A 27,641-nucleotide genomic window follows, 5' to 3' on the forward strand; every position below is an offset into this window, starting at 1 on the left:
TAAAATGTAAACCCTTTCCTGGATAAAAGTTAAAGAATTCCGTGAAAAACCCTTTACCAGGCCCTAGTGGGCAGTACAAACCATGGTCCGGCTAGATGTCCGCACTTAGTTCTGATGAACATGCTGGAAGTAGGCAAGTGAAGACTATAGCAGGCAAGTAATGACTACACCACCTGGCCAAGCACCTGTCAAGATCACTCATCACATATACATGGCCATTAGCCACGGGCTGCAATACCAGGTAGGTATCCCCTAGCAATGATCACGATAAGTACCTAGGTATGATCCAACATGATCCCCCAGTAGTGATCACGATAAGTACCTTGGTACGATCCAACATAATCCCCCAGGAGTGATCATGATAAGTACCTTACTAAGATTTAACATGATCCCCCAGCAGTGTTCATGATTAGTACCTTACTACGATCCAACATGATCCCCGAGCAGTGATCACGATAAGTACCTTGGTACGATCCAACATGATCCTCCAGCAGTGATCACAATAAGTACCTTGGTACGATCCAACATGATCCCCAAGGAGTGATCACGATATTCCAGCGATATGACGGCTGTAAATAATCAAGTCTGGACCCGACAATCCAGTGATTAATATCTTGAGCATCAATCCAGGCAATTGGGATCGATGACATGCATCAACAAAGTCAGCGAGCCTGACCCCCCCGATCTCGTTAGTCGCCTGTTACAAGTATAGTCACCTTTAATGTCAAGCATGGATTGCTGAGGACCTATTCTACCCCGAATCTTCATGGGTCTCACTGAAAGCTTAAAGGGACAGGACAACAGAAGCTTTGTTTGTCAACAATAGTCAATAACCCCCGAACTTTCTCAGCTCCGCTTGCCTTCGATTCCGTTTCTGCTCCAGTGACGATACCAACGGTGTACGCTTATCACTTCTAATCATATCAAGCTGGCAATTAGTATTTTGTAACTCGGCAGTTAGACAAGCACCCATGCTTTCTCTTCAATTTGCCTCCATTAAAAATACAAGACTGAAGCCAGTTTACTCTACGTGGTGCTTGCGTGTTTCGGCTCAACTGTGCAGAGCTCTATTGTTTTGGTTTGAGAACTGCATTGGGCATGTGACGTCACACTTGGAAATAATTTCACACTGAATCATCAACATACTCTCCCTTAATGAAGATGACACATGAGTTTGCTGGTCTGTGATTGGCCAGACATCAATGGGCACTATTACATTTGTATTCACAACAACTGAGTTGAATGAGTGAAACTATGTGTGCAGTAACTACAGTCTAAGGTACAACACTCTACAGTCTGGTACAACACTCATGCTACAACACATCTACCTCTATCACAGACATGTGCAGGAAGTGGTCAGTGAGCATGCCCAGAGCACCACTCCACTCACCAGTTATAGCTATTTTGGCTGACCACTTGGACGTCCCATCAAGCACACTCTGTTTGACAGCTTTCATGTGACCAGAGTGAGACTTTTTATCTACACTGAACACTTGCCTGGGGATAGGATAACACACAGTTATTCCCTTGTTTCACATGTAACCTACATCTCCATGCTTCCATGGACTGTCAAACATGATGACCATGTATCGGATTCATTAGTTAAGGGTTGGTTGGTTTGTATGTTGTGTAACGCCACACTCAGCAATATTCCAGCTATATGATGGCAGTCTGTAAATAATCGAGTCTCGACCAGACAATCCAGTGATTGATATCATGAGCATCAATCCACGCAATTGGGATCAATGACATGTATCAACCAAGTCAGCGAGCCTGACCACCCGATCCTGTTAGTCACCTCTTACGACAAGCATAGTCGCCTTTTAAGGCAAGCATGGGTTGCTGAAGACCTATTCTACCCCGGATCTTCATGGGTCCCATTAGTTAAGGGGGACTGTAAGGGGGCTCCAGGGGGTTTACCATAGTTGCCATAGTTGTGTAAAGGGTTGCTACTGCAGTTCTGTACTACTTAACATTTGATGGGGGATATTCTAGTGTCCAGATAGGGTTAAATCTGACTTGATGTTTGGAGATGATGGTGTGTGAATAGGATGTGATTTGGGCATGGAACTGAGGCATGAGCTCCAGTAATATTTCAAGCAATAAGAGGGGCACGGGTGGCCCAGTCGTCTTAAGTCACCGCGATTCGCTGTGCAGAGTTGCGTCCCTTGGGCACGCCAGAAACCTATGATTGTGGGTTCGAATCCTGATTCACCCCGATTATGTTTCTAGGTTTGTCAGCACCATACACGTGCTCGTGGGTTTCACCGAAGTGGTAAACGTCTGAGACATGCATCACTTCGGGCTTTCCTCCCACATTAAGCTGAAACGCCACGATATAACTGGAATACTGTTAAAAGTGGCGTTAAACCAAACTCACTCACTCATTCAAGCAATATGAAACAAAAGTATACACGGGAGCGTGCATGTATGTGTGCAAAGTTTTGGAAGATTCCCACAACAGCTGGTGTTTGTGTTGAGACAATGAATAGGAGGAAGTTAATTTTTGTTGTAGACAAGCTTCACTGCTCTGCCAAAACGAAGATGGAAGACAACAATGTATATAAATATTTGAATTTGTCTTTCAAGAAATGAAGCTAAACATGCGTCAGGTCCAGCCCAAATTGCACAGCATCTCCAAACAACTACTCAGATTTATCGCCACCAGTAGTGTATTTCGGGGTCAAACACCATCTCACTCCAAGAGACATATATGTTTGAACATGTCCAAGTGCATTGTTGGTTATGGTGCCTCTCAGCAAGCTCATGTTCTCTCAGTATGACGTAAGAAGAACATGAAATGGCGACATTGAATGATGTCACTAGGACATAAGTTAGATTGATCCAATATATTTGTCCAAGCTGCAGCACCCATCTGTCTCAATATTAATAATGGTGAAACAAGATTAGGACATTGTGTCATACATGCGTGCATTTTCTCTAAGCCAATGAATAACATGTTTAATAACATACACAAGCCATGTAACATACTACTAAAGTTATGTAATAAACTACTGAAGTCAGATACATGTGATAATATATTGAGCCATGTTATAACATACTGGGGTCATTTTATACTATACCTGAAGTCATGTAATAATATTCTTCACCAATGCAATAACATACTAGAGCCATGCAATAACATCATTGAACAATGACAATTGAACACGGCATGTGCTTCCTACAAAACAGACTGTTTATCACAGGGGTTACGTCCTTTATTATTCCCTCGGACTAAATAAAAATGGTCAAATCTAAAGGAACAGGAAACATTGCTACCTGATGAGCTCAAATATATCAGGCTTGTTTTTCTCCCGTATCTTCATCCGTTCCCGCATAGCCATGATGATGTTGTGCGTCTTGTCCTCCGCTCCGTGCTTGGAGCTCTTCTCGGCCGCCCCTGAAAGATGACAGTACAGCAGTCCCATACACCATCCCATTCACTTACTTGCACCAAATGTGAGGAAGATATCTCATTAGTTTCTTTATTTTACATGAATCAACCAGTATGGGCAACCATTCGGCCAAAAAATACAAAGTTGAAATAATGGACAAAAGTATGCAATAATAGTCAAATATTATGAATAAAGTATTAAATGTTACAAATAAAGGTCGAAATACAAAAGAAAGAGACACCAGTTAAGGGGGCATACTTCATTGACAGCTAACACTGAGTATGGTATGTCTTTGCCAGGTTACAGGGAGGGGGCATACTTCATTGGCAGCTAACACTGAGTATGGTATGTCTTTGTGAGGTTACAGGGAGGGGCATACTTCATTGGCAGTTAACACTGAGCATGGTATGTCTTTGCCAGGTTACAGGGAGGGGGCATACTTCATTGGCAGCTAACACTGAGTATGGTATGTCTTTGCCAGGTTACAGGGAGGGGCATACTTCATTGGCAGTTAACACTGAGTATGGTATGTCTTTGCGAGGTTACAGGGAGGGGCATACTTCATTGGCAGCTAACACTGAGTATGGTATGTCTTTGCCAGGTTACAGGGAGGGGCATACTTCATTGGCAGCTAACACTGAGTATGGTATGTCTTTGCCAGGTTACAGGGAGGGGCATACTTCATTGGCAGCTAACACTGAGCATGGTATGTCTTTGCCAGGTTACAGAGAGGGGGCATACTTCACTGACAGCTAACACTGAGTATGGTATGTCTTTGCCAGGTTACAGGGAGGGGCATACTTCATTGGCAGCTAACACTGAGTATGGTATGTCTTTGCCAGGTTACAGGGAGGGGCATACTTCATTGGCAGTTAACACTGAGTATGGTATGTCTTTGCCAGGTTACAGGGAGGGGCATACTTCATTGGCAGCTAACACTGAGCATGGTATGTCTTTGCCAGGTTACAGGGAGGGGCATACTTCATTGGCAGCTAACACTGAGCATGGTATGTCTTTGCCAGGTTACAGGGAGGGGCATACTTCATTGGCAGCTAACACTGAGCATGGTATGTCTTTGCCAGGTTACAGGGAGGGGGCATACTTCACTGACAGCTAACACTGAGTATGGTATGTCTTTGTGAGGTTACAGGGAGGGGCATACTTCATTGGCAGTTAACACTGAGTATGGTATGTCTTTGCCAGGTTACAGGGAGGGGCATACTTCATTGGCAGTTAACACTGAGTATGGTATGTCTTTGTGAGGTTACAGGGAGGGGGCATACTTCATTGACAGCTAACACTGAGTATGGTATGTCTTTGTGAGGTTACAGGGAGGGGGCATACTTCATTGACAGCTAACACTGAGTATGGTATGTCTTTGTGAGGTTACAGGGAGGGGGCATACTTCATTGACAGTTAACACTGAGCATGGTATGTCTTTGTGTGGTCACAGGGAGATGGCATACTTCATTGTGGTTAACACTGAGCATGGTATGTCTTTGTGAGGTTACAGGGAGGGGCATACTTCATTGGCAGTTAACACTGAGCATGGTATGTCTTTGTGTGGTTACAGGGAGATGGCATACTTCATTGGCAGTTAACACCGAGTATGGTATGTCTGTGTGAGGTTACAGGGAGATGGCATACTTCATTGCGGTTTACACTGAGTATGGTATGTCTTTGTGTGGTTACAGGGAGATGGCATACTTCATTGGCAGTTAACACTGAGTATGGTATGTCTTTGTGTGGTCACAGGGAGATGGCATACTTCATTGCGGGTAACACTGAGTATGGTAGGAGTTACATGAAAAGGACTTACTTTGCAGACAGTCAGCATTGAGCAAGTCTTTGCATTTCTCGTGACATTTGACCCCGCACTCGGTGCACCTCACCCCTTGGCGTGCAAGTCCCCACAGCAGACCTTCACACTCAAAACAGTATGTCGGTGATGTTGCAGTCCACACAACAAAGTTGTGCGGTGTTGTACTGGAGATGGGGTAAATGAGGGCCTGGAGGGTTTTCTTGTAAACATGCATCTTCTGTAAAGTCCAATGTAGATCTTGCATTAGGTTTGAAATGTGTTTGAATAATCAATGACTTCCCAAATACTACCCCATACCAAAGTTGACAAACAGTTACAACCTTTTACTAGTTTGGAAGCATGGCTACCTTAGAAGTAGAAGGCATTAAGAGCTTTCAGTTGAGTTGTGACATTATCATGCACTATTTCCTTTGGCTGATTCTAATGAGACATGAAGAATGGATTGTCATTGTTGACATGTTATTTCCAGTGTTATGTGCTCACAGTTATGTCTGTGATGGGGAGAAAAACATCAAAACTCTTCAACCCTGAGTATAAGATGACCCCCCTCAAGGTACGAACAACCCGCCTTTCACAGCAATATACGGGATGCAAAACTAACTCCAAATTAATTATTGTGTATATTTGCTAGTTTATCACACACTCTGTAATATTACAGCTAAATGGGGGTGGAGTGTAAATAATCACACCTGGACAAGACAATCCAGTGAATAATATTGTGAGCAGCAGTCATTGGGGTATGATGTCACACAATCAGCCAAATAGCCTGACCAGCCAATCAAATAAGGCTCTTCCTATGACCAGCATAGGTTGCTGGGGAGCGATTCTATCCCAGCATCCCATGGTTTATTGTTTTTGAGCATTATTTCCTTGGCCAAGCATCTTTCTTTTACCATTAGCTTTCTAAGCATGTTACTTCATGTGGTCAACATGCTTAGAACCATATGGTCCAGGGTACGTTCATTCGGCTAAGTGGTCTGAGGTATTTTGTCCCTTAAGTATGCCAGGATGAGGTGAGGTGAAATTGGGTTTAACGTTGCGTCCAAGATTATTGCACTTATGTAGTGACGTGCATGCACGTGTATGTGTGTGTGTAGCTGCTTGTACTAGTTCGGACTGATGACACAGTATACTGACTCAGAGCCGACCAGTCCTTGTTTTAGCCCCTTAATGCCGAGCGCCAGACAGGGTAACAACAAGTACCATCTTTTAACGTCTTTTGGTATGACGCTGCCTGGGATCGAACCCCGGACCTTCCCATGGACGGATGGCCTACCACAAGACCACAGAGGCGGTATATGCCAGGTTGAACTGGTTGTTCTCCCCAGTTATCATCCTTGGTCAGTCGGAACCCTACCCTTTGCAACTGTGACATGACTAAAATGGGGCATGGGTGGCCCAGTCGTCTTAAGGCGCCGCGATTCGCTGTGCAGAGTTGCGTCCCCTGGACACAACAGAAACCTATGATTGGGGGTTCGAATCCCGGTTCACCCCAATTTTGTTTCTAGGTTTGTCAGCACCATACCCGTGCTCGTGGGTTTCACCAAAGTGGTAAACGTCTGAGATCTGCATCACTTCGGGCTTTCCTCCCACATCAAGCTGACACGCTGTGATATAACTGGAATAATGTTAAAAGCGGCATTAAACCCAACTCACTCACTCACTCACATAACTAAAATACTGTACAACTGTTACACCCCACTCACTCACTCACACACTTACAGATAAGGTCTCCCGGGCCTTCAACTTACCAGTTCTTCATCATTAAGAGACTGGCGAGCCACCATCGCTGAGGGAACACCAGCATTTCTCTTGGCTGCCATGCTCTGTTATAACACATATCACATATACAACACATGTCAACTGAACACAACACTGCTGAATCTTGAAAATACCAGTGACAAACACTTGCAATGGAAGAAATCTGCAGAGACAATAATATGAAGCTGACATAAATCTCTGGCACTGACATCTTGGTCCCTCAATATTAGTACAATTAAAATCAGCAGACCCCTCCAGTGAAAGAGCATAGATGCAAATGATGGTCACTGTACATGTTAGGCATGCGGGGGAACCTGTCAGGTCAGATCAATTATTGTCTCTGTTATCTAACAAGTCTCATTGGTCTTTGGCAGCAATGGATTAATGAGGATATTTTCAGAGAAATGTAGTTACACATTCTCTTGCTGTTGAAAGCAGTTTTAAAACACTAACTTGGTATATTAAAGAAGAACAAGATAAGATCTAGGTCCATGCATTATAATGCAACACAATGCAATTCAACTTCCACTGAATTAGTCACATTTGTGAACAGTGACCACTGCCTGTCATTACATAAACAATATTGTTTGTCATTATATAAACAATATTGCCTGTAATTATACAAACAATATTTCCTGTCATTACATAAACAATATTGTTTGTCATTATATAACAAGAACTGCCTGTAATCATACAAACAATATTTCCTGTCATTACATAAACAATATTGCCTGTAATTATACAAACAATATTGCCTGTCACTGCATAAACAATACTGATTGTTATTACATACATAATATTGTTTGTTATTACATAAACATTATTGCCTGTCATTACATAAACCATATTTCGTGTCATTACATAAACAATATCGCCTGTCATTATGTAACAATATTGCCTGTCATTATGTAACAATATTGCCTGTCATTACATAAACAAGACTGCCTGTCATAACATTAGCAATATTGCCTGTCATAACATAAGCAATATTGCCTGTTATTATATAAACCATATTTCCTGTTCTTATATAAACAATATTGCCTGTCATTCGTAAACAATATTGCCTGTTATTATGTAAACAATACTGCCAGTCATTATATATAAAAAATACTTCCTGTCATTATGTAAACAATACTGCCTTCATTACAGAGCATTCTATGAGATATAAATCCCTGTAATATTCAATGTGTGATCAATTTACCGTGATATGCCACCTGGATGTATACTGTAGGTCCGGGCAACACAGAGAATATGTTACAGCTAAGCACACAGAGATCAGACAAATATACACATTTATTTACAAGGTATTGACCAGAACGACACTTCACAATGGCCATACTGTCTTTTATCAAATCAGGATTATTATTCTTAATTGAATGATGAAAGTTATCTTTAATTTGTTACTCAATAAATAGAAATGAATGTAGATACACAGCTATTGAACACTCTACTACTAGTTAAAATTAAACTCTACGACAATATCATCTAGTATTTACTTAAAAGTTGTCCAAGGCTGTTGTTTACAAGAACATTTCCCAAAGAGGAAGGCTGGCTTCCAGTGTAATGCTGTGGTGTTGCCTCTAGAAGGTCTAAACTACACACAGAATGTAGAGAGATATAATCACATTCCTCCCCATGCAGTTGGAAACCAAAGTCAAGAAGACATGCTGAGAATAAACTGTCATTCAGTACAAGTTGTTGCAATTGAAATGAGAAATGGAAAAAAATACAAAGGCATAACCTGTAGAAGGGGCAACAGCTCTAGAACCTAACATAACGTGAGTGATGCTTTTTTGTAACCGTGACGATGCATTAACAGCTTCAGCACCATTATCACACTCCCACAACTTCATCCTTTGATAAATATGGCCTCATCTGGCCAATAGCTTAATTGCTTTTCAGTCACGATATATATTTCTTTTTCTTGTTTTTAATGCTGTGATTTAACAGGAATACTGTTCACCCAGTTACACCCATCTCACGCACTTATTTTTGAAGACGAATATTTCTCTGCAGCCATGGTAGCATTCTAAGGAATAGAACCAAAGGCTCCGTATCACATCTCGAAGTCCGAAAAGGGATAGTTTGAAATATTGAATTTACAGGGGTTCATCTAATCAAAATACAATGCTGAATGAATTGTCTTACTTTTGTACAAAGTGGTACTAAGTTAAGAGCTTAATCTATTGAGAAACACCACCAGCATGTCGATGCATCCAGGTTCCATCACAGGAAAAAAGTGACGTGATATTGTTACAGTACAATCACATCCTAACTACAGGGTTTGGTATTTTGACTGTCATTATTGAAATGAAATGAAAGTAATTATTATTTTTTTTAAGTAAAAGGTTGTCTTAAATAGTATTGCTTCTTAAATTTGGACATTTAAACTTTACGTTAATGCCTTTGTCAATCAACCAATGGGTGATCAGTGCTGTCTCCTCAAACATTTAGTTGATCTAGTTGGAAATATTTAGAAAATGAGTTGGGTCATAACTTTATCGTGTCTGTGAATAACGCTACTGTTATCAAATTGTATATGATTTAGAATTGCTCGGTACTTTCTATCTACCACTGAATTGGTCATCGTCATAACGGAACCACCTCTGAGTACCTGGCATGCCAAATATAAAAAATAATTTAGCTGGTGCCACTCTACCATATGCTCAGTGTAGACCTCTAAAGACAACAACTGTACAAGTGAAGGGATATATGTTTCAGAAGTATCTGTTGAAAGAAAATTTTGAAAAGAAAATAACATTTTCATAAGGAATAACACCATTGTCAGCCATGTTTGCTGGCAAACCACAGTTGTTTTTGTTGACGGTCGTCTTTAAAATATGTTGCCCTTATCTTGTGAACTTCGTCACAGGAGTGTAGAAGCAGAAAGTGGTGAGGGGTCCAAACATATACCTGAAAGCTCCTCGGTACTTGGAAGTGCTACGTATGACAATGACCTATGTTCCCCTCCCTTCTGGTGGTGTTGAGCAGCTAGGGGCCACGTGATGAGTGGCGTGAAGGTGGATAGGTGGGGGAGAGGGAGTGAAGTTGTGACAGTGATGATGGAGTCTAAAGCTGTTCATGCAAATGTCACACATGGTGGCAGACTAATGTAAGAAAAACTGCCAACACACTCAGGAAAGTACTAAATTGTTAGGCAAATTGTGTGTTAAAAGTATAATATATGATTGTAAGAGTGCAGACTGTGTACTACCATGACTGGGTATAGCCTTCTCCATATACCTACATCAGCTGGTATGTTACCTTCCCCATACCTACATCAGCTGGTATGTTACCCTCCCCGATACCTACATCAGCTGGTATGTTACCTTCCCCATACCTACATCAGCTGGTATGTTACCCTCCCCGATACCTACATCAGCTGGTATGTTACCCTCCCCGATACCTACATCAACTGGTATGTTACCCTCCCCAATACCTACATCAGCTGGTATGTTACCCTTTCCAATACCTACATCAGCAGGTGTGCTACCCTCCCCAATACCTACATCAGCTGGTATGTTACCCTTTCCAATACCTACATCAGCAGGTGTGCTACCCTCCCTAATATCTTTAATACCTGGTATATATTACTCTCCCCAATACCTACATCAGCTGGTATGTTACCCTTCCTGACACCACATCAGCTGGTATGTTACCCTTCCCAATACCTACATCAGCTGGTATGTTACCCTCCCCGACACCTACATCAGCTGGTATGTTACCCTCCCCAATACCTACATCAGCTGGTATGTTACCCTCCCCAATATCCACATCAGCTGGTATGTTACCCTCTCAATACCTATGTCAGCTGGTATGTTACCCTCCCCGATACCAACAGCAGCTGGTTTGTTAACCTCCCCAATACTGACATCAGCTGGTATGTTACCCTCCCTAATACCTATCTCAGCTGGTATATTACCTTCCCCAATACCTACATCAGCTAGTATGTTTCTGTGATCAATAGCTACATCAGCTGGTATGTTTCTGTGACCAATAGCTACATCAGCTAGTATGTTTCCGTGACCAATAGCTACATCAGCTGGTATGTTTCCGTGACCAATAGCTACATCAGCTGGTATGTTACCCACCCTAATACCTTTCTCAGCTGGTATATTACCTTCCCCAATATCTACATTAGCTGGTATGTTACCCACCCTAATACCTACCTCATCTGGTATATTACCTTTCCCAATATCTACATCAGCTGGTATGTTTCCGTGACCAATAGCTACATAAGATTATATGTTATCTCTAACATTAGAAATGTGTTCCTTTCCCAATACCTTCAAGCTAATACCACATTTTAATATTATCTACATACCAACAGGTCTGTGTATATTACCAATAACAATAAACTGGTGATTGTCAACTTAGTAACTTTAACCTCCAACCATGGCGTGTGCAACTTTTCAAAACTGACCGTCCATCTGCAAAATGACTGTCGGGCAGGCGGGTATGTTAAGCACTGCCTAAAGCTGAGATGTAGACTAGATTAGCAGTTCTCTGCGGTTCAGACACAGAAGATCTTTAATATATGTTGCAATCCAACATAAATAAGGCTACCTAAAAAAATTGACTGTTTCTTGGGCACATTTTTCTGTAAACTTAGGATGGAGAAAAAAATTACTAAAATATTTTCTATTAGAAACAAAAGTGATTTGAGAGGAACACATTATATTATTGCCCCACGAAGCATACCAACAAACCCAGCTGGGATACTGTGAGCATAGCATAAAAAAATATGTTTTATTAACACAATAAATGACTGACGCACAGGATTTAAAGTGACGCACAGACGACAAAAAGCCTTCCTGTATTTTAACGGACTCCACAGCCCAGAAAACCGATACTTAACTTAAACTCAGATTCTGGGTCTGACAAACATCCCCTAAACAGTAAACTACAACCACGAAGACTGTAAGCATCAGTTTTAAACCTGGTTGCCTACAACAAGCTTGACATCACCAATCATAGAAGCATGACAACAGCCCTGAAGCACAACTTCCACACTGAAGCCTGACATCCACTTAAACACATCTTTCTACATTGAAGTCTGACAACAGCCCTAAAAAACAACTTAAGAAGCATGACCACATCCCCCAAAATAAACCCATCTACACCTTGAATCCTGACAACCCTTCAATCAAGCCTAACACCCAACACTGAGTCCTGACAAGCTTCCCTGTAAAAAGACAACCTTCTATACTGAATATCAACAACCAACCACCTAAGTCTGTCTGATTTTCTGCATTACAAATGCAGTCTAATACACCTTAAGCCTACCACCCTCCCCCAACACCCCTCGTGCCCAACTAATCATCATCACCTCAACATTTAAACCTCACGCCTGACCTCCGATGGTGTCCATATTAACGTTTAAACTACGCCAAACCTCCCATGGTGTCCATATTAACATTTAAACCTCATGCCAAAATCTCCCATGGTGTCCATATTAACGTTTAAACCTACGCCAAACCTCCCACGGTGTCCATATTAACATTTAAACCTCTTGCCAAACCTCCCATGGTATCCATATCTATGTTTAAACCTCATGCCAAACCTCCCACGATGTCCATATTAACATTTAAACCTCATGCCAAACCTTCCATGGTGTCCATATTAACGTTTAAACCTGACGCCAAACCACCGATGGTGTCCATATTAACATTTAAACCTCATGCCAAACCTCCCATGGTGTCCATATTAACATTTAAACCTCACGCCAAACCTCCCATGGTGTCCATATTAACATTAACCCTCACACCTGACCTCCCATGGTATCCATATTAACATTTAAACCTGACGCCAAACCTCCAATGGTGTCCATATTAACATTTAAACCTCATGCCAAAACCTCCCATGGTGTCCATACTAACATTTAAACCTGACGCCAAACCTCCAATGGTGTCCATATTAACATTTAAACCTCATGCCAAACCTCCCATGGTGTCCATATTAACGTTTAAACTACGCCAAACCTCCCACGGTGTCCATATTAACATTTAAACCTCATGCCAAAACCTCCCATGGTGTCCATATTAACGTTTAAACCTCATGCCAAACCTCCCACGGTGTCCATATTAACATTTAAACCTCATGCCAAACCTCCCATGGTGTCCATATTAACGTTTAAACTACGCCAAACCTCCCATGGTGTCCATATTAACATTTAAACCTCATGCCAAAACCTCCCATGGTGTCCATATTAACATTTAAACCTACGCCAAACCTCCCACGGTGTCCATATTAACATTTAAACCTCATGCCAAACCTCCCATGGTATCCATATTTATGTTTAACCCTCACGCCTGACCTCCCATGGTGTCCATATTAACGTTTAAACCTCACGCCAAACCTCCCATGGTGTCCATATTAACATTTAAACCTCACGCCAAACCTCCAATGGTGTCAATATTAACATTTAACCCTCACGCCTGACCTCCCATGGTGTCCACCTTACCATCAATACCTCATGCGGAACATTCAAAATTCAGGTATAACTACAAACATTCTACAAATGTAACCTTCTTCATTAAACAATTATACTGTCCTTTCAAACGTCCCATTAAATCCTCATTCTCCCACTATGGCTTAACAAATGTTAAACTAAAACCCCATTCTAGCACTCGATATGAACCCTGTATTCTCACACTGTAGGGTTAAGAACCACCACACTAAAACAATCTTCAATGGAGCATCACAATCATCCAAGACAAAATTCCCACTCCTCAATGAAGCATCACAACCACCCCAGCTAACCTTCCATCCTTCAATGAAGACTCACTACCACCCTAGCAAACCTTCCCTCCCTCAATGAAGACTCACTACCATCCTAGCAAACCTTCCCTCCCTCAATGAAGACTCACTACCATCCCAGCAAACCTTCCCTCCCTCAGTGAAGACTCACTACCATCCTAGCAAACCTTCCCTCCCTCAATGAAGACTCACTACCATCCTAGCAAACCTTCCTTCCCTCAATGAAGACTCACTACCATCCTAGCAAACCTTCCTTCCCTCAATGAAGACTCACTACCATCCTAGCAAACCTTCCCTCCATCAGTGAAGACTCACTACCACCCTAGCAATCCTTCCCTCCCCATCAGTGAAGACTCACTACCATCCTAGCAAACCTGCCTTCCCTCAATGAAGACTCACTACCACCCTAGCAAACCTTCACTCCCTCAATGAAGACTCACTACCATCCTAGCAAACCTTCCCTCCCTCAATGAAGACTAACTACCATCCTAGCAAACATTTCCTCCCTCATTGAAGACTCACTACCATCCTAGCAAACCTTCCCTCCTTCAATGAAGACTCACTACCATCCTAGCAAATCTTCCCTCGCTCAATGAAGACTCATAACCATCCCAGCAAATCTTCCTTCCCTCAATGAAGACTCACTACCATCCTAGCAAACCTTCCTTCCCTCAATAAAGACTCACTACCATCCTAGCAAACATTCCTTCCCCTCAATGAAGACTCACTACCGTCCTAGCAAACATTCCTTCCCCTCAATGAAGACTAACTACCATCCTAGCAAATCTTCCTTTCCTCAATGAAGACTCACTACCATCCCAGCAAACCTTCCCTCCCTCAATGAAAACTAACTACCATCCCAGCAAACCTTCCCTCCCTCAGTGAAGACTCACTACCATCCTAGCAAACCTTCCTTCCTTCAGTGAAGACTCACTACCATCCTAGCAAACCTTCCTTCCCTCAATGAAGACTCACTACCATCCTAGCAAATCTTCCCTCCCTCAATGAAGACTCACTACCATCCCAGCAAATCTTCCTTCCCTCAATGAAGACTCACTACCATCCTAGCAAACATTCCTTCCCCTCAATGAAGACTCACTACCATCCTAGCAAACATTCCTTCCACTCAATGAAGACTCACAGCCACCCTAGCAAATATTCCTTCCCCTCAATGAAGACTCACAGCCACCCCAGCAAACATTCCCTCCCTCAATGAAGACTTCCAACCACCCCAGGAAACATTCCCTTCTTCAATGAAGACTCACAAACCACCCCAGCAAAGCTTCCCTCCCTCAATGAAGACTCACAAATCACCCCAGCAAAGATTCCCTCCCTCAATGAAGACTCACAGCCACCCTAGCAAAGATCCCCTCCCTCAATGAAGACTCACAGCCACCCTAGAAAACATTCCCTCCCTCAATGAAGACTCACTACCATCCCAGCAAACCTTCCCTCCCTCAATGAAGACTCACTACCATCCTAGCAAACCTTCCTTCCCTCAATGAAGACCTCAATGAAGACCCACTACCATCCTAGCAAACATTCCCTCCCTCAATGAAGACTCACTACCATCCTAGCAAACCTTCCCTTCTTCAATGAAGACTCAGAACCTTACCTCCCTCCTTGCGTGTCTGCACAGTTGTCACAGTGGATGAAGATTTCAGCACCAACATTCAAAATTCATCATTTAATAGTCCTAAATCTAAATCATCTATTTCATTCTAAACCACACAAACTCAGGAATGAACTCGAATTCACAAACATCATGCAAAAATCAACTTTATCTATACACATACAGAAACAATCATTTTCCAACTACTTCTCAGTTTACAAATCAAGAGGAGCTATTCCATTGGAAACACTTCTACAGCTGACAAATGTCTAGGGGATGTAGCAGCTATTCTGTTCATCATCGTGCATGGTCATGCTAATAAAACAAGGGAGAAAAAACTGGTAACTGAACTGAAAACATCTAGCATCCACTGACGTGGAGCACATATTTACTTTATTCTTGAGTAGACCAGCTTCTGCTCTCATTACGGTGCGTAACTGCAAGGGAATGCCAGCGTTGTGAATCCCATCAAGCATTAAACACAATCATCGTATCAACCTAAAGTCTCTTAAGAGTCTACCTCTCTACTTTCTAGCTACAAACTTTGTACCTGTCTTTTGATCCTCTTGAAAATACTTAGGACCTTCAAAATTTGTGTATATATCTGCCGAAGGACAGTGTCAGCAAATCTAGATGTTGACATTTACATTTCAAACCCTTAGGCCCCATGTTCAGATCTAGCTGACATCTAGCCTTTCAATCCATTCCCTTGTCTACACATTTATAGATACCTAGCCATCCTCATCCAAGAACCTGGATTCTCATTAGGTTGACGTCTACTCATCCCATCCAAAGACCCGGTCTACACATTGTGTTTACATCTAGCCATCCCATCCATGGACCCTGTCTACACATTGTGTTTACATCTAACCATCTCACCCATGGACCCTGTCTACACATTGTGTTTACATCTAGCCATCTCACCCATGGACCCTGTCTACACATTGTGTTTACATCTAACCATCTCACCCATGGACCCTGTCTACACATTGTGTTTACATCTAGCCATCCCATCCATGGACCCTGTCTACACATTGTGTTTACATCTAGCCATCCCATCCATGGACCCTGTCTATACATTGTGTTTACATCTAGCCATCTCACCCATGGACCCTGTCTACACATTGTGTTTACATCTAGCCATCCCATCCATGGACCCTGTCTACACATTGTGTTTACATCTAGCCATCTCACCCATGGACCCTGTCTACACATTGTGTTTACATCTAGCCATCCCATCCATGGACCCTGTCTACACATTGTGTTTACATCTAGCCATCCCATCCATGGACCCTGTCTACACATCATGTTTACATCTAACCATCTTACCCATGGACCCTGTCTTCACATTTTGTTTACATCTAGGCATCCCATCCATGGACCCTGTCTACACATCATGTTTACATCTAACCATCTTACCCATGGACCCTGTCTTCACATTTTGTTTACATCTAGCCATCTCTTCCACGGACCCTGTCTACACATTGCATTTACATCTAGCCACATAACAAAAGACCCTGTCTACACATTTTGATTACATCTAGCCACATAACCACAAACCCTGTCTACACATTGTGTTTACATCTAGCCACATAACCACAGACCCTGTCTACACATTGTGTTTACATCTAGCCATTAAACCCATGGACCCTCTCTACACACTTAATGGACTGTCTTGTCTTCTATAGCATGTACTGTATAAGGATATGATTCAGCCTAACTAGGAACACTCCTTATCATGTCTTGGCCAATCAGCATTGTAGTACACAGTCTGTGTCATGTGTTCAGTGCGCTGATATGCATCAAAACCACTCAAGAATTGATAGTGTGACTACTAATGTATTAATCTCTCTAAATAAAACGCTACATTTGAAGTAAGACGAAACAGATATTAAGAAATGATAAACAAAATCTGAAGGGGAACTCGCAACAGTTGCAATAATTTCTTTAACCAAATACGTTTGCGTTTTTCGGATCTTGTGACACTTTGAAAGCAACTGTGCACATGTCTCATGTGACCTGGACTCCCCTTCAGATCTGGCTCAGTGTAAGACCTATAGTTACAATCAAACTGAGGGAAAAAAGGAGTCTTCATCATGGTCCTGGAGGCAGATGTACCAATTGCATGGACAACAAAGAAAAGTTAGTTTCTGCCAAAACAGTTACCGTATTCGACGTAATAAGCCCCAGGGCGCTCTCAACATTAGAAATAGGGGGCTCTTATTAGAATACTATTTTTGTGAAAAAAACAGAGTAGAAAGAAAAATTTCATGGTTTCTGCAGACAGCCTGAAATGATTATATACGACAGATATATTTTTTTGGAATTTAATTGCCCATAATTAAGGGTGCATATCACACACTAGTTTGTATTATAAGCGAATAAATAAGTCTTGTGTACATTGATCAATCAGAAGGGGTGCTAATTGGGATTGTTCACTAACCAATATATTAGCAAGTATCGCTGTGGGCACTTATTGGAGCAGGGTGCTTATTACGTCGAATACAGTATTATCATATTTGTGTGTGATGTTTTGGGGTTGTCCAAGCAAAGAGAGATATAATCTGCTCCTTCCATGATGGAACTCGGTGTCGGTCCTGGGCCTTGCGGCGGTATACCTTGAGTACCTGGGTACATACAGGAAGAAAAGGAACAAGACTGGGTTAGTGGGCAGTCGGACATCAACAGTCAGTCAGAGAATCAACTATCAGTGACAGGTCGGCACCTGCCTTGTTTTAAAAGACTGGTCCAGAAAACCAGTGGTGAGAATTGATCCATGTTGTCTAGGTACAATGCCACACCATTAGTTAGATAGAGGTATAGTTATACCGGGAGGTCGCCCAACCAAGTGCCACCCATTGTGGCCATTTAATACCCTTATTAGTAATCTTTTAAATGTAATCCATAGGTACTGGACACTTCGTCTCTGCTGGAAGATGCTCAGGGAAAACCAGACATCGCCTAGCAAGCAATAAGCCAGTACTGTTGCTATCAAGTTATTAAAATCTACCAACTTTATGGCATCAGTAGAAATAGGCCATTCCAGCAAACTTGAACTCTCATTGAAATAACTATACTCATTTACTGAAGTGTCAATATGTTCTGCATCTTCCCGAGGCAAGGGAGTTACTGACTATAGAAGTCCAGTTTCCACCCTTGCCGAACTAGACTGGAATTTCTGGGCTCGATCATAGCGCCACCAGTGGTTATTACGAGTTGTGTCCCTTCTATGACTCTCCTATTCGCAAATCAGATTCCACCTCTTGGATCACTTGCATTTGTTTTATACAAGACAATTTGATTAATAATCAAGATCTATATTGTGACAAAACTGGTCTTACATCACAAAGTGCATCAAATCATGTGAGCACCTTGATTAAAAACATGAAAACATTTGGAAAATATCTGCTGACGCTGAGTTGGCAGTGCACATCCTTTGCAAATCTTGCAATCGACCGAAATCTGCACAACAGTTTACAAACCGGATCGTACTATGCACAGACCCGTTAGTCCAGCCAAAATATAACACCATAATACCAGCCTAGTTCGGCAAGGGTAGAAACTGGACTTTTAAAGTCAGTCATCTCACTTGTCTCGGGAAGATGTATGTTTGTTTTGGTGCAAAATGAGAATGACACCAGGTTACAAGCTAGATACAAGAGTCAGGGGATTTGTAGATGCATGATCAAAATACTGAAATTGTCTCAGAAAAAAAGAAATCAACAAGTATTAGGAGGCATACAAGTTCAATATATACTCGTTTAACAAGTAATTATTCATACAATCATGCCAGTTAATAATTTAGGTTAAATGGTTATGAATACCACTTGAAATTAAATTGTGTATACTGAGATTACACTTCCAGAGCAAAATCCATGACCATAGTGTGACGATTCACCAGATGAATTAAAATGTAAATATTGCAGTTGACAGGAAGACTCACCAAGTCACTGACTAGAGGAATGGACTTGCGGCGAGGCTTAATCTCCGGCATGCTGTCTATGCTGGTGTAGAATGGGTTGTGTTCTGGGGGGCTGAAACACACACACACAATGAAAGTCACTCCGCGGTCACATTCCCTAAAAAATGAGGGTGACCAGTGGCCGAAATTAAGGTTGTTTCTGTGTTCCTTGAGGTATGGTCCTACACATTAATCTAGTGTGCCAAAATTTAAGCATTATTAGGGTCAGGACAAAGACTTGACTTTTATCCTCAATTCCAAACACTGGGTGCGTACCAAGTAAATTATTGCAAACATATTGTGAAAGTTTGACAAATACATCTACATTCGTCAGTGGATTTCCTTGCTTAACCGTTATTCAGATCATTGTCTGCCAAGTCCTCGATTCATAGATTCATAAACAGACTTGGGAGACTATTGCTGTCTGATAACAATTAATGACTCCCATGTGGCTCTTCAAGCAAGGCCTAATTTTAGAAAAGAAAATGAATAATATTTTTTTAATTTGATTCTGACGACTGACACTGAAGAATAGCTTGACTATGTCACAGTACAGGACAGACGACATTTCAGGACATCTGGTTGAAGGTTAGAACTAGCTTACCCTCCATTTGCATGGTGTGACCAGGAGTATTTGTTGCGATAGTCATCATCACCGTACTCGCCATCGCCCCCCATCAGTGATCCACTCTGAAACAGAAGTTTCGTGTTAAAACAGAACCAGAGATCTCAAGTCCAGAAGCTCTCTCTCATCAAATTGATTTGAAGATGTTGAATGTTTTAGATACAAATGACGGCCATGATAATGCCCTCGTGCAATCCAGACATTGAATATTCTGATATTGAAGGCCGTTGAATGTATTCATCAACATGTACCGGTACTACTATGGTGCAAGATGTCTTCCACAAATTGCCTTTTTTGATTACTTCTGCTATTTGTGGATGACATGATGGCAGGAAAGTCAGGTGATGGACAGAGTGTCACCAAATAAGCTCACTTGAACCATCGGTCTTAGTGAGCTAAATACCACCATGATGAATCTCTGGAATAGAGTCTAGGCTTTGTTAGGATTAGTCAAAGGCACTACATAGTCTTCAACAATGGAACATATGAAGTCGTAGGTGCTACAAAGTTATAAACATTGTCAGGAAAAGAGTTGTAGGTGCTACAAAGTTATCAACATTGTAAGGAATAGAGTCATGTTGCCACAAAGTTATTAACATTGTAAGGAAAAGTGTCTTGGTGCTACAAAGTTGTCAACATTGTAAGGAATAGAGTTGTATGCTCCGTAAAGTTGCATTTTTAGGGATAGAGTCGTGTTATCAGCTTAAATACAAATTGAACATATTTGAAATGATAGTAAACAAAGACTATTCATAAATATATTTCAATCAATCATTCATGAATTAGTCAAGCTGTTATCAACATAGATAACTGACAGAGCGTTCATCCTTGAAGTAGGCCATTCAACAGATTCCTGGTTTACCACACCCGACTTCATGGAGAAATTATTAATGATACTTCTTCTGGATTCAATGGTTCCCCTGCATCCTAGACCCAGTAGTGTCGTAAAACACATGAAGCAGTCTCTCCTCTACAGTCACCGCTACAGTCAATGCTACAGTCAATGCTACAGTGAAGATGAAGGTCACTTTGAGGAGAAAGATTACTGTATATTTTCACCATGTGATACAGACATAGGCAATTATCAGTTATTAACAGCACACAAAATTGCACAATAAAACATTTGTAAATGACAATTTGTGCACATGACAACATAATAAGATGGATTTACATGTTAATTAGCACCACCATTTTGTGTCCACAGCTACAACTGGATATAACGGTGTTTTCATCACACAAGTACTTAGCTCATCTATAAAAGATCTCAGAACCATGAATCTTTTCGCTGGAAATGAGATATTCTACATGGACATGGTTGGTCTATATGTTTCACAATGGGAGATGAAATGAGTTTAATGTAACATTCCAGATTATTGCACTGATATACGAAAATGCACGCAGCTTGGGTTATATACTACCCAGTTTGGGGTCGCCTGGTGGTAAAAGCGTTCACTTGTCACGCCGTAGACCCAATGTGTGAAGCCCATTTCGGGTGTCCCCCACTGTGATATTGCTGTAATATTGCTGAAAGCAGCGTAAAACCATACTCACTCACTTGCATGATGCCCAGGGAGTTGAGAATGATAAAGGAGTGCCCAGTGCTCCATTGACCAGGGTAATAATGTTAGCGCTTTGAGTATGCACTTTGTGAATGGAGTCGAGCGCAATAAACAACACACATTATTATTGTGTGGGTGTGGCTGCCTGTACTAGTCTTGACTAATGATGGCTCTAAGGAGGCAGCCCGCTGACATACCGTGCCACAAGTTAACATGGAAACCCTACTCACACATTGTGAAACCAGGTTTATCCCCTTAATGACAAACACAAGATAGGGGAACAACACTCAGACACAGTATACTGACTCCGAGCCAACCAGTCCTTGTTTTAGCCCCTTAATGCCGAGCGCCAGACAGGGTAACAACGCATACTATCTTAGAACATTTTTTGGTATGACACATTCGGGGTTCAAACCACAGACCTTCCACGCTCTGGTCAGGTGCTCTATCCACAAGTCCACTGTGGTAATCATAGGCAGAGATGGTATGCATTTGACTATGCAAACAACCTACAAAAACCAACAGGTTGCTACACTCTAGTCGAGAGAGACCCTTGTCTTATGTACCCTGTGTGTAAGCCTACCGTGAGGGTACATGACACCATATGACTGGGGGATTGGTCAACAACAAATTTATCTTATTGACATCATTCATACAGATCTGAAATACATTTCCGCAGTTTCACTCAGTTAGCAAAATTAACACTATTCTTGAGTGAAAAACAACACAAAGCAGACACAACACAAACGAACCAAGTTTCTTTACTCAATGCATTTGGATAAACATCGGTTAATTTTAGAAACTCAATGATACTTATGCAAGATAAGCAAGATACCTAAGATGTGCTCCGATTGATTTCTCAGCAGGCTACATGACATTTGTACCCGGCTGTGAGCAGCTACATGGAAAATAATTGCCCAATACTTAACAAATCAGAAGCTAGTATTTTATAGTAAGGTGAGATGAATTTCAATGTAAAGACATCAAGCTACTGACATGATGCAGATGTCTTTGCTTCTCCCACTGCCAGAATATAACAGTGCTTTGTAGGATACCTCTAGGGCTCAGGTACAATGGGTAATAAAACAGAGGAAATTAAACATGAGCTGTTGAAAGGGCTGGTTTAATAATTCACCTGTTAGAGTATACAATGTCTCAATTCTCAATGCTACAGTCAACAGATTCAACAGGGTTAGTTCTTACAACCAAACCAATTCAACAAGAGCCATCCTCAGCTAGAGTGTATGATTTAAAAGTCCCTTGTAAACTTTTCTAGAACATTCAAACCTCTTCTTAATCAAATAGGCATCAGTTGTTTTGCAACCAATCGATTTATCAAATACAAATATCACTATAAATATGTTCTACACATTATGACACTTCACTACCTGACCACATAGAAAATTCATCTCTTTTGACATCACGCAGACATTACTGACGTATGTCTTACCTCAACACTATATGCTGCTTCTCGAGACCAAATCCGATGACCTTTTGCATGCTGACACACAGCAACTGTCTTGGTCCTCATGAGACGCAACTGAACCGAAGTGTCTGAAGAGTAGCTGGTGGAGTCCTCTGTGTGGGGGACACCTATGTCCTGGCTGCTGGAGCAGCTTCTGCTCGCTGTCCCATCATCCGTGGAGGACGGAGTCGCCACCTCCTCCTCAATGGCATCACGGTCATCAAGTTTCCTCTTCTGCCACGATGGCCGTGCATGTCGACTAAATGTTCGTCTCCATGTCTTGGCTTCAAATCTGGCTGAATTTTGCCTGTAAAGATCAAGGCTGGCTGGTCTGCAGGTAAGGTCTTCTTCTTCGACAACATATACCCAATCCCCCTCAGTCTTGCTCATCATGGTCGACATACTGCTCTCAGCAGGGTGTATCCTATCCATCATGGCGCCCATGCTGACCATGAATAACTGGCGGTGAATATCAGCAGCTGTTAGAGATAGCCAAGAGCCATGTTTTATTCGAAGTCACTTGTACAATATGGACTTAGTCTTCGACCTAATGGAGGAAACCCTTGATTACATTTTTCTACGTCTTGATCCCTTCAAATAGACACTGGAAAATCTGCTTGCCCTTTAGCCTTGAGGATGTTCCAGATGTTCTGTCTAGGTAACTATGATCATGTTCTAAACACACATCATCCTCAGGGTACTTCTTTCAGGTGAATATATCCCAAATGACGGTATCCAGGATTATTCCAAAATTCAGCTATGACAAGAACAGCAGGAAATCTTTATCAAAACCAAAAGTCTTCCGTTTAAAACAATGGCTGCCTACAATTAGCTCTGCTGTTAACCATCTGAATTACTGACAGTTTGTGTGATGCAGGGAATATGCTATCATGCATTAATTACTGTCACTTGTATAGCAAGAAAATAACTGTTTGTGACAGATAATCATGCTGTAATTATGAACAGTGTAATTATGACACAAACATTATTCTGTCTTGTCTGCTCACATTGCTGTGTGTGCCAGGATGAAAGGTCCACTGGTGTGACGATGTATCATGAAGATGAACATCAAAACTGTGTGAACATTAGACTACAGGCTGTGTTCAGTAGGACCTTTACGACAGGCTGTGTTCAGTAGGACCTTGATGGTAGGTGTTCAGTAGGACCTTGATGGTAAAACTACTTTTAATTGCAAACACAGGCTGTTCAGTATAACCCTGTTGATGGGGGTTGGGGGTGGTGCAATTTGCGTCAACAGCATACACAGGCTGTTCAGTAGAGCCTTGTTGATTGTGGGCAATTGGTGTCTACAGCAAACACTGGCTGTTCAGTAGAGCCTTGTTGATTGTGGGCAATTGGTGTCTACAGCAAACACTGGCTGTTCAGTAGAGCCTTGTTGATTGTGGGCAATTGGTGTCTACAGCAAACACTGGCTGTTCAGTAGAGCCTTGTTGATTGTGGGCAATTGGTGTCTACAGCAAACACTGGCTGTTCAGTAGAGCCTTGTTGATTGTGGGCAATTGGTGTCTACAGCAAACACAGGCTGTTCAGTAGAGCCTTGTTGATTGTGGGCAATTGGTGTCTACAGCAAACACAGGCTGTTCAGTAGAGCCTTGTTGATTGTGGGCAATTGGTGTCTACAGCAAACACTGGCTGTTCAGTAGAGCCTTGTTGATTGTGGGCAATTGGTGTCTACAGCAAACACTGGCTATTCAGTAGAGCCCTGTTGGTTGTGTCAGCTCATATCCTTTGTTGATGAAAGCAGTCCAAGCGATTAACGGAGCACACATACATGGTACCAGAACAGAAGATGTGTCAGTCATTAGGATTTTTCACTGCTGTTGGACAATATTTTCACAAATGATGGTACACAGATTGCACCTCTACCAGAATTGGCAGAAGCCTTAAAATCAACGCGAGTATTATTCTGCAATGTTAACATCTACATGTGTGCCTTTGTGATCCCCTATGCTGCAGGTATGACACTGCCTATCGTTCATGGAGACATCTAAATGTCACCAGTCGGTGTATCATCTTTTTCTGTATTACTGTAGTTGATGTTGAGAGAGATGAATGAAGCTTCCACAGGTCACAGTAACAGACACATCACATATTTCCATGGAGAACTGAATCAGTAGTGGCAAAGCTTATCGTCCTCAACTTTTGAGAATAGTTCATTAATATTTTCATTGAAGTGCTGTTTCCAGATGAGGTATCTCACAATACAACACACTGACCGGTCACCTGGTGGAGTCAACCGATGCCACGTTTTGAAGAAAATACAAGAACCTTTGTCTTAATCCATGACTGACAATGAACAGAAGTTTAGTGTTTGTGATTTGCGTCACATATCATTGGCTGCCTCAGATCGCATTGCAATCATGAATGCCAGTCATGGCAGTCTGTCAGAAGGGTCACATCACTGTCCTCAGCATCTAATCTATTCTAATGACGTTTGCCTGTCCATCAACCAATGACACGGACCCCATTAAGCTTGCAACAGTACTGCTGTTATTCCACCAGGCTGACATACGACGCCTGCTTACATTTCGACTCCAGTTTATTGAAAGATGCCTACGCAAATACTATTTTAAACCCAGGCAATACGATATCTTTTTACAATATCTCCACCAATGGCAGACATTTCTTCCTCTACAACACATTCATATTCTTAAATTATTTGATCTAAACTCTGCTATCAAGTTACAGCTTCTAGGATAACTATGGCTGACACTGTGATTACATGCTTGTTGTATTTCATAATTTGCCTGACAGGAGAATAAGTTAAAGTGGAATAAAATTAAACTTTAAACTGAAAATGCTTTTCATGCTTTGGATGACAAACGTTTGGAAACAAAAACATCCAAAATACAGTATCTGCGCCCCGTTCCAAAAAGTGCCCCCTGACCCAACTTCTGGACCAAAAAGTATATAATCCTTATAAGCAATCCCTACTTAGACCGAAAATTAACATGACTGTGTGTATTTTTGTGTGTATATAATGATTGGTGTTTTTTCAAAAACAGCAGTTTAGAAGGCAGTTTAGATGTAATTACCAAGCAACTATTATCCAAAACATTTTAGTTTCGTCGATGTTGGAACTAATTTTAATTAATACCACTCTGACAAACTACTTGATGTTAATGGTTTTATAAGTGCCCCCATTTCACAATTATCGGAGCACCCTGGGGAGTTTATTACAGTGAGTAAGGCAGATTTATATAGGAAGGGAAGTACCTCCTTCACTTGTGTGTGTCAGTACAATGTGTCTGGAAGGGTTTGTGTGTGTCTAGATGGGGTTGGGTGTGTATTTGGTTTTGTCTGTGTAACATGTCTTGATGGGTTGTATCTGTGTAATGTGTCTGGAAGGGGTTGTATCTGTATGTATGGGGTTGTGTGTGTCTGTGTTATGTCTCTGGAAGGGGTTGTGTGTGTCTGTAGTTTGACTGGAAGGGGTTGTGTGTGTCTGGATGGGGTTGTGTGTGTCTGTGTAGTGTGTCTGGATGGGGTTGTGTGTGTCTGGATGAGGTTGTGTGTGTCTGTTTAATGTGTCTGGAAGGGGTTGTGTGTGTCTGGATGAGGTTGTGTGTATCTGTGTAATGTGTCTGGATGAGGTTGTGTGTGTCTGGATGAGGTTGTGTGTATCTGTGTAGTGTGTCTGGAAGGGGTTGTGTGTGTCTGGATGGGGTTGTGTGTGTCTGTGTAGTGTGTCTGGAAGGGGTTGTGTGTGTCTGGATGGGGTTGTGTGTATCTGTGTAATGTGTCTGGATGGGGTTGTGTGTATCTGTCTAATGTGTCTGGAAGGGGTTGTGTGTGTCTGGATGAGGTTGTGTGTATCTGTGTAATATGTCTGGAAGGGGTTGTGTGCGTCTGGATGGGGTTGTGTGTATCTGTGTAATGTGTCTGGAAGGGGTTGTGTGTATCTGTGTAATGTGTCTTGATGGGGTTGTGTGTGTCTAGATGAGGTTGTGTGTATCTGTGTAATGTGTCTGGAAGGGGTTGTGTGTGTCTGGAAGGGGTTGTGTGTATCTGTGTAATGTCTCTGGAAGGGGTTGTGTTTCTGAATGAGGTTGTGTGTATCTGTGTAATGTGTCTGCAGAGGTTGTGTGTGTCTGGATGAGGTTGTGTGTATCTGTGCAATGTGTCTGGAAGGGGTTTTGTCTATCTGTGTAATGTGTCTGGAAGGGGCTGTGCGTGTCTGGAAGGGGTTGTGTGTATCTGGATGGGGTTGTGTGTATCTATGTAATGTGTCTGGAAGGGGTTGTGTGTGTCTGGATGGGGTTGTGTGTATCTGTGTAATGTGTCTGGAAGGGGTTGTGCGTGTCTGGATGGGGTTGTGTGTATCTGGATGGGGTTGTGTGTATCTATGTTATGTGTCTGGAAGGGGTTGTGTGTGTCTGGATGGGGTTGCGTGTGTCTGTGTTGTGTGTCTGGAAGGGGTTGTGTGTGTCTGGGTGGGGTTGTGTGTATCTATGTAATGTGTCTTGAAGGGGTTGTGTGTATTCGGATGGGGTTGTGTGTATCTATGTAATGTGTCTGGAAGGGGTTGTGTGTGTCTGGATGGGGTTGTGTGTATCTGTGTAATGTGTCTGGAAGGGGTTGTGTGTGTCTGGATGGGGTTGTGTGTATCTGTGTAGTGTATCTGGATGCGGTTGTGTGTATCTGTGTAATGTGTCTGGATG

General features: G+C 42.0%; 1 protein-coding gene across 9 annotated transcripts in view; it reads right to left on the reverse strand.

The window, feature by feature from the left end:
* Positions 1-27,641, reverse strand: part of LOC139475675 (protein unc-13 homolog B-like) — a 197,224-nt gene that overhangs the window by 35,839 nt on the left and 133,744 nt on the right. For 7 of the 9 annotated variants that reach the window (XM_071258894.1, XM_071258883.1, XM_071258887.1 and 4 more), the window contains 8 exons: positions 19,915-20,000; positions 19,293-19,383; positions 15,742-15,786; positions 8,180-8,203; positions 6,969-7,043; positions 5,215-5,434; positions 3,280-3,400; positions 1,391-1,497 (listed from right to left, as the gene is read on the reverse strand). In XM_071258894.1, coding sequence (XP_071114995.1) covers positions 1,391-1,497; positions 3,280-3,400; positions 5,215-5,434; positions 6,969-7,043; positions 8,180-8,203; positions 15,742-15,786; positions 19,293-19,383; positions 19,915-20,000 — 769 coding nt within the window. The remainder of the gene's footprint in view (positions 1-1,390; positions 1,498-3,279; positions 3,401-5,214; positions 5,435-6,968; positions 7,044-8,179; positions 8,204-15,741; positions 15,787-19,292; positions 19,384-19,914; positions 20,001-27,641) is intronic. The other 2 variants (XM_071258872.1, XM_071258900.1) reach the window with 2 other exon arrangements.

This window comes from Haliotis cracherodii, unplaced genomic scaffold, assembly GCF_022045235.1.
Source record: "Haliotis cracherodii isolate W230 unplaced genomic scaffold, xgHalCrac1.p SCAF_1, whole genome shotgun sequence".
Classification (NCBI taxonomy): Eukaryota; Metazoa; Mollusca; class Gastropoda; order Lepetellida; family Haliotidae; genus Haliotis; species Haliotis cracherodii.